We start from the raw sequence: 7,666 nt of genomic DNA on the forward strand, positions 1-7,666 counted from the left end.
TTTGCTCCTTATCCATAGCAGTTTGCCAACACTAACATGTTTTTTTTTAATAAAGAATTACACATTGTATAAAAGCCACATTTTATACAAACAACAATGTAGTTTGTATGTAGTTTGTTTATAGTTGTGGAACAACCACAAACCACAAAAGAAGTTCCTGTTATCACTTATGTTCCAGCAGCTATAAACAGTTAATCCCTTACCTCTCTTTTTTTCCCTCTTTCTTGAGGTTAACAATACCAGCTTGTCATGTTACTGAGAAACCGAAAACTGCATACTCCTCTGTCCTGAAGAAGTCCTTCCCATGATGGAAAACTTATTGTTATCCAGGTGTTGACACTGGAGACTCCTTCCGTAAATGATATACATACAAGACCCTGTGAATGAGTTATTACTATAGAAATGATAACAGCAGTACAAGTGCATTAATATAAAGCTGTGATTTAAATTACAGCTGGAACTCTCGGCATAGATGCTGTTATAGAAAATTAATCATCCCCTTCTGACCAATCAGATTACAGAATTCAAAAAGCTGTGGCATTAGCTATTCTAAATATTTATGTTGGACTTATCTAGGTGTCATATAGCCCTTTAAGTAAAGTGTTACCAGAAAGGATTTAACACCACATATTTTTTTTGTTTACCTTTTTCCCTATTGTGAAGATTTTTTTCTAATAGTCGACTATTCAGAATACATAAAACACAAAGACTTAAGAAGAAAAGAATGCCATTCACATATGTATACTCGTCGTAATTTATAGACACACACCTCTTCCGAAGGTTTTATCCAATACTTTTATTGTGAAGGGAAAAATACAGCTGTTGCCATAACAGAAATGATCCTAAAACATAAAATATAACAGCTTCCATGCTGCTTTACGCTGTTTCAGTGGAGTTGGCTCATTCTGGGCGAGCTCAGAAGGAGTGGAGTCGACTAGTAACAGATCTGATTTATTAATATTAATCTTTAGCATGGTTAAAGAAAACAACAAATGAATCCTATATGAGTGGCGTCACAAAGCTCCAACCCCTGTATCGCATGTGGAACCCAAGGTTAGCCTGGAAACGTTTCATTGCGGAGGTGTGGGGCCTATTTTCTGCTAGCTGATTGGTACATTCCTCCTTGCATTGCACATCAGATGTCTAAAAGAGTTGAATGTAAATAAAGTCAGACTGTTTTGTCAGTTTGCTTCAGATGTTTAGCTTCAGAGCATTGTTTACGTCTCCTTTTACGGTTCCCTCTCACCTAGCAGCCCGTGTGCGGTTACCTGTATGAAATGGTTTAGCAGCATGATGGCAAGTCAGTCGAACGAGGAGTAGCAGGCCTGCCCGAGCCGCTTCGGAAACGGAAAATCGTAAAATGTAGTTCGTCTTTCAACTGTCCACTTTGTCTTTCGACTGTACACAGTCTCGAAACAGATAAATAGACGAGGACGGTTTGACGGTTTGATAGCTGTAAGGTCCTGGATGTGATCTGCGAAGAAGAACTCTCTTCTAACTGAACACTAAGTTATTTACACAGTGCCTTTCTGACAATGGAATAAAACTAAAGAAAGAAAAGGAAGAGGTGAAGACAGGGAGAGAGAAGAGAAGCTGTAATTTTAGTCAAGGAAAATGCTGTATAGACTACAACTATACACATCGATATTAAGCATTTAAATTTTGCTTGGCACCCCTTTCTTTGTTATTTTTGGCAAGGTCTAAAAGGGGCAAGTGCTTTCTGAGTGGCTCGTTCATCAATTTCATTTCGGAGCTCGAAAGTGTTTTCTTGAAATTTACGTAGTGCTGCTTGGAAAAGCGACTCTTTGGCGTGCGGGTTTGGCTCGATGGCGGGGCGTCGGAGGGGAGCTGCGTTCGCTCTCCGATTCCGAGGGTTCCGTTTCGGCCTGTGGCGAGCCCGTGTCCCCGACCAGCTCTCGCAGGAATTTAAACTTGGACAGGAAGAGCTGCCACACCACGTACCAACCTGCAAACCAGCAACAGATCAGTCCAACATTGAGTCGGTCCACTTTAAGAGTTCATTAACCTGTCAATGAGGCAATAAACATGCACGATGTACACGGTGATAAAGAAATATGAAACGGTTACATCTTATCAATATTATTACCCTGAAATATGCTAGTGTTTGTTGGTGGAAAGTTCAGAAATGTGTACTGTTGTTCCTGGCTACAAAATGTTTGAGAACCCTTATTCTATGGCCCTTAATGTCCTCTTTGGAGAGAAAACAAGAAGTTGTAAGCCGACATGGTTGATGTTTTGCCGTTTGTGACATCTCGAATTTTTTTTTACTTCTTAATGTGAAGTTGTGTTTTAAACTTAATCACTTAATATAATAAGTGTACAGGTGTAAACTCTGTTTAGGTGTGAAATCTGCACAAAGCTACAAAATGTTCTTTTGCACTGATGGGGAAAAAACCAGGGTGATGAAATGGATGAGTCATAATATGAGTCAACCACTGTGTCGTCTTGTTTCTGCACTGAAAATATTCCAATTTCACAGAGATAAGGTCTTCCATGGAGACAGAAGTGTACTGTAGTGTACTCTGGGAGTGACCTGCCTGGAAAAAACTTCAGCCATGTGACACTTTCACTGCAAACTTGTTAACTCCAGTGTTAGCCTGAAAATATAACGAGGGCATGGTGAAGAGGTGTATGTGACATCTGTCATTTTCTGTTCATCAGATATTTTCTTTTTAATCAGGGTTAACGTTATATCATCACTGTTTGCATATTTTATTTTACACTCTAATTTCTCTATTTATCGTCTTATTTATTTTTATATCAATAGTTGGTTTATATATATACTATTTAGCATTTTTATTTTTGCATTCACATACATGTGTCTTTATATATCTTTATATATCTTTATATATATTTCTTTGTCATCTTCAATTTGGTCAAACTTTTGCACTCAATTATATATTAAATAGATAGCTAAAATAAATCTAATAAACAGAATAAATGTAAAAAATGATTTTTATTCTTGGGTTGTTATTTTAAAAATGTACTAAATACAAAAAAAAAGCTCTAATTGAAAAATATTTCTTTCCAGTCAAATTCAAAGTAAAGGCAAATATTCAAGTTGAGTGAATTTTGCTTGCCGTGTTTGTCAGAATCAAATCCAAAGCTGTGGCGTTGACTCTTAATATTCAATGTCTGGAATCAGGGAATCGACTCTTTTAGTTCATATTAAAGGTGCTGGGAGTCGATCCCAAAAAGACTCGATTCTCTGATTCCAAAGCTTTTGGGGTGACTCTTAGTTGTAAATGGACAGAATCAGGGAATCAACTCATTTTGTGCATATTAAAGGTGCTGGGACTTGGCCCCAAAAAGAATCAATTCCCTGATTCCAAAGCTTTAGGGCTGACTCGACTCTTTGCTAACATTAAGAGTGCTGGGATTCATTCCAAAAGGAGTCGATTCCCTAATTCCAAAGCTTTGACTCTTAGGTGACTCTTAATGCCTGGAATAAGGGAAGTGACTCTTTTGGGACTCCCAGTACCTTTCAAGTGACGTGAAAGCAGGAGCGACTCGATACACAAGATATATTTAAAATATATATTGTAAATGTTAATGAAATTAAACGATATAGCATTTATCAACGCTACTGAGTTGAGATTAACTAATGAGTTAATTCATTTCAAACAGCTTTACTAGTTGTAGCGTGAAGTAACGTAGTGTGTGTTTTATAACATAGACCAAGTAAATAATAATGAAATTTACTGCCAACTTTTTTTATTGAATATTATTGTTATTGTTAATTACTTGTTGCAGCCCCCAATAAATGTATAAATTACTAGGGCTGGAGCATAAAGCTGTATGTATTTTACCACTTCAGGCTTAAAGATTAGCTGTTATGGTTTTAGTGCCTTTTCCAAAGTGGTTCTTTGGCAGCTCCAAGATTTGAACTCACATTTTATGTGTGTACTTATGATTATGTATATATTTAATTATAATGTTTTTTAAATTCTGTGCTATCTAACTGATGTGAAAACACAGAACTCAGCCATGCTGCTAATAGGGAAGTAAACGGGGCTATTTCTGTGTGTGTGTGTGTGTGTGAGAGAGAGAGAGAGACAGAGAGACAGAGAGAGAGACAGAGAGAGAGAGAGAGAGAGAGAGGCTCTTTGACCTTTTAGTGACTCCGAGTGATGTGTGTGCTGCAGTGAACTTTAGTGCGTGTGTGTGTGTGTGTGTGTGTGTGTGTGTGTGTGTGTGTGTGGTGTTATGTAATATCAGAGTTACAGTCCTGTAAACGCAGAGTAAATGTTCTGCTGTCAATAAATAGATAAATATAAGAAAAATATATATATAATATGTATTTTTCTTTAAAAAAGTGTTTTCTGCATTCTTGATAGAAATGATAGAATTTTGTAAAAACGTAACAGTTTGTGGAGCTCGGACCGAATACTACCTCTTTCTACATACAAATAAGTTATAATCTATTAGTTTCTATTCGGATTAAACTCTATTCTGGTGAAACTCTATTCTAACCTGATGGGACTGTATTTTATTCTATTTCTATTCTGATTAAAAAAAGTTCTGTTATTTTGATAAAACTATTGTATTCTATTACAATAAATCTATATTCTATTCTGATAGAACTCTATTCTATTAAAACTATTCTAATCTATTTTTATAATTCCATTCTGATAAAACTCTGGTCTGTTCTATTCAGATAAAACACTATTATATTCTATTCTGATAGACTCTATAGACTCATACTAATCTAATCTGATAATTCTATTCTATTCTATTCTTTTAGCTCTATTCTGATAAAACTATTCTTTACTATTAGCACTATTCTATTCAACTCTATTCTATACTGACAGAACTATTCTATTCAATTCTATTCTATTCTGATAGAACTATTCTATTCAAGTCTATTCTATTCTATTCTGATAGAACTATTCTATTCAAGTCTATTCTATTCTATACTGACAGACCTATTCTATTCAACTGTATTCTATTCTGACAAAACTCTAGTCTATTCTATTCTGATACAACTCTAGTTTATTTTACACTGATAGAGCTATTCTATTCAGCTCTATTCTATACTGATAGAACTATTCTATTCAGCTCTATTCTATTCTATACTGATAGAGCTATTCTATTCAGCTCTATTCTATTCTATACTGATAGAACTATTCTATTCAGCTCTATTCTATTCTATACTGATAGAGCTATTCTATTCAGCTCTATTCTATACTGATAGAGCTATTCTATTCAACTCTGTTCTATTCTATACTGATAGAACTATTCTATTCAGCTCTATTCTATTCTATACTGATAGAGCTATTCTATTCAGCTCTATTCTATTCTATACTGATAGAACTATTCTATTCAGCTCTATTCTATGCTGATGGAACTATTCTATTCAACTCTATTCTATTCTATACTGATAGAACTATTCTATTCAGCTCTATTCTACACTAATAGAACTATTCTATTCAACTCTATTCTATTCTGATACAACTCTAGTCTATTTTACACTGATAGAACTATTCTATTCAACTCTATTCTATACTGATAGAACTATTCTATTCAGCTCTATTCTATACTGATAGATCTATTCTATTCAGCTCTATTCTATTCTATACTGATAGAGCTATTCTATTCAGCTCTATTCTATTCTATACTGATAGAACTATTCTATTCAACTCTATTCTATGCTGATGGAACTATTCTATTCAACTCTATTCTATTCTATACTGATAGAACTATTCTATTCAGCTCTATTCTATGCTGATGGAACTATTCTATTCAACTCTATTACATTCTATTCTGATAAGTCTATTTTACTCTATTCTGAGAAAACCTCTGTTCCAGGAAAAGTATTCCTTTCTGACCAAACAATTTGATTCTCTTCTATAACACAATTCAATTCCTTTCTGATCAACTCTATAATACTATAATAATCAACCCTATACTTAATCTATTTGACAATTCGATTCTGACTAAACGATTATATTTTGATCGAACGCTATAGTATTCTTCTCCGATAAAACCCTGTTCTGTTCTCTGTCTTTAGGAAGCATTCCCTCTTCACGTAACGCATTCTGATACGCAAATGATAATGGGGATCGATTAACATTCAAACTGTTTTTGTGATGTCACGCGGTGACCTTTTGAGCTTTAGCTACTTTCCCCTGAAAAGATCTGTACAGCTCTGGAACTGAGAGTCTTACCGAAGAGCATGAAGAGCAGCACACAGATGAGAGTGGCCACGATGACCAGCACAGTCAAGCCCAGACTCTGCCACATTCTCTCCCTCTCTCTCTCTTTCTTTCTCTCTCTGTCTCTCTCTGTCTCTCCTAAGGAACAAACAAAAACACCCATTCAGCCAATTCCAACTAAATTACCTACTGACACTCACATTGCACACTTCTGAATTACTGTTTAATGTCTGGACTTTACAGTTGATACTTAAAACTCTGTAATGAAATGTGTACATAATAAACACAGCACTGTCACTCATACACTTAATGGAAGCAAGCGTTGTTTAGAGTTAGCCTGATCAGCTAATTAGCACAAATAATAAATAAATAAATAAATAAATAAACAAACAAAGAAAACCCCTACAGTCCACTCGTTCCTCACGGGGACACACACGGCTCATGGAGGGCCTGCTGGTCTTCTGTTAGTAAGCTTTCTACATAACTGCGACACGTTTATGAAACAATATTTCCTAGCAAAACTGTACGAGTTACAGGCAACAACAAAATGATCCAGGAAGTAGGTGACCCGGAAGTAGTCAGCAGAAGCGCGGCTGTGCCTGCTGGGTAATGAAGTTCCCTGGGTTTTAGCAAAAGATTCAAGTTCAGTACTGCGTTTTTGTTATCCTATAGTGTATGTATCCAATAAAACATCTATCTATCTATCTATCTATCTATCTATCTATCTATCTAAGCCATTTCCTTTGTTTTTTTTTTATTATTTTTTTTACTCTGGAATCCACACATAACCATATTTAATAATGAAAACTATAAATAGAAAAAAATACTGAAATCTGTGTAATGTAAAAAAAAAAAAAATTGTACAACACAATAATGTAATTAGTATGCTAACTCATTCACTCAGTTTCAGTAAGCGCTTTATCCTACTCAGGATTGCGGTGGCTCCGGAGCCTGTCCCAGGAACACTGGGCGCGAGAAAGGAACACATCCTGGAATGGACACCAGTAATGAAAATGGCCTTTCTCAGATCTTAACTTCACTTTAAATGACTGTAAATGAGGAGCGCTTAGAGTAAAGCCTAAAGATGAATGATGCAGAGACAGCATTTGGAGTGATTAAGATCTCAGCCGTGTATAGTCATCTTCAATAAAATCACCTATTCCGTAATTCTGCAGAATTTCAAATGAGCACACTATTTGTTTAGGGGAAAAAAATTATATTGTAATATAATATATGTATTCACTGAGACCAAAAGAAGAGTAGAAATCTGATTTCTGTATAGCTTCATGGAAAAATTGGCCTCTGCCATTGTTTTTAATTAGAAAAAAAAGAACAAAGGTACCTACTTTACACTTCATATACAAATAAAAAGTTGAAAAATGAAGATGAAATGTAGGTGTGGTGCTAAAAATGTAATGTGGATTTAAAAAACACTTGCACTTCACTGTTTATATAGTGATCTACTGTATATCATGTAAGAAATAAAGTAC

The 7,666-nt window shown here is 35.2% G+C and overlaps 1 protein-coding gene across 1 annotated transcript; it reads right to left on the reverse strand.

Moving 5' to 3' along the window:
* Positions 1 to 777: 777 nt before the first annotated feature.
* On the reverse strand, positions 778 to 6,759 carry smim13 (small integral membrane protein 13). The gene is made up of 3 exons (XM_026947021.3): positions 6,583 to 6,759; positions 6,189 to 6,314; positions 778 to 1,966 (listed from the first exon to the last, which is right to left on the reverse strand). The coding sequence occupies exons 2-3, from the start codon at positions 6,262 to 6,264 to the stop codon at positions 1,776 to 1,778; spliced, it is 267 nt and encodes an 88-aa protein (XP_026802822.1). The 5' UTR covers positions 6,265 to 6,314; positions 6,583 to 6,759; the 3' UTR covers positions 778 to 1,775.
* Positions 6,760 to 7,666: the final 907 nt, after the last annotated feature.

The sequence above is a fragment of the Pangasianodon hypophthalmus genome, chromosome 13 (genome assembly GCF_027358585.1).
Source record: "Pangasianodon hypophthalmus isolate fPanHyp1 chromosome 13, fPanHyp1.pri, whole genome shotgun sequence".
Classification (NCBI taxonomy): Eukaryota; Metazoa; Chordata; class Actinopteri; order Siluriformes; family Pangasiidae; genus Pangasianodon; species Pangasianodon hypophthalmus.

Bases quoted from the DNA above. Each gene is read 5' to 3' on its own strand.
- smim13 (XM_026947021.3), bottom strand. From the start codon at position 6,264: ATGTGGCAGAGTCTGGGCTTGACTGTGCTGGTCATCGTGGCCACTCTC. The intron at 1,967-6,188 runs GTAAGACTCTCA...GCTGGTTTGCAG, and splicing joins GCTGCTCTTCATGCTCTTCG to GTTGGTACGTGGTGTGGCAG.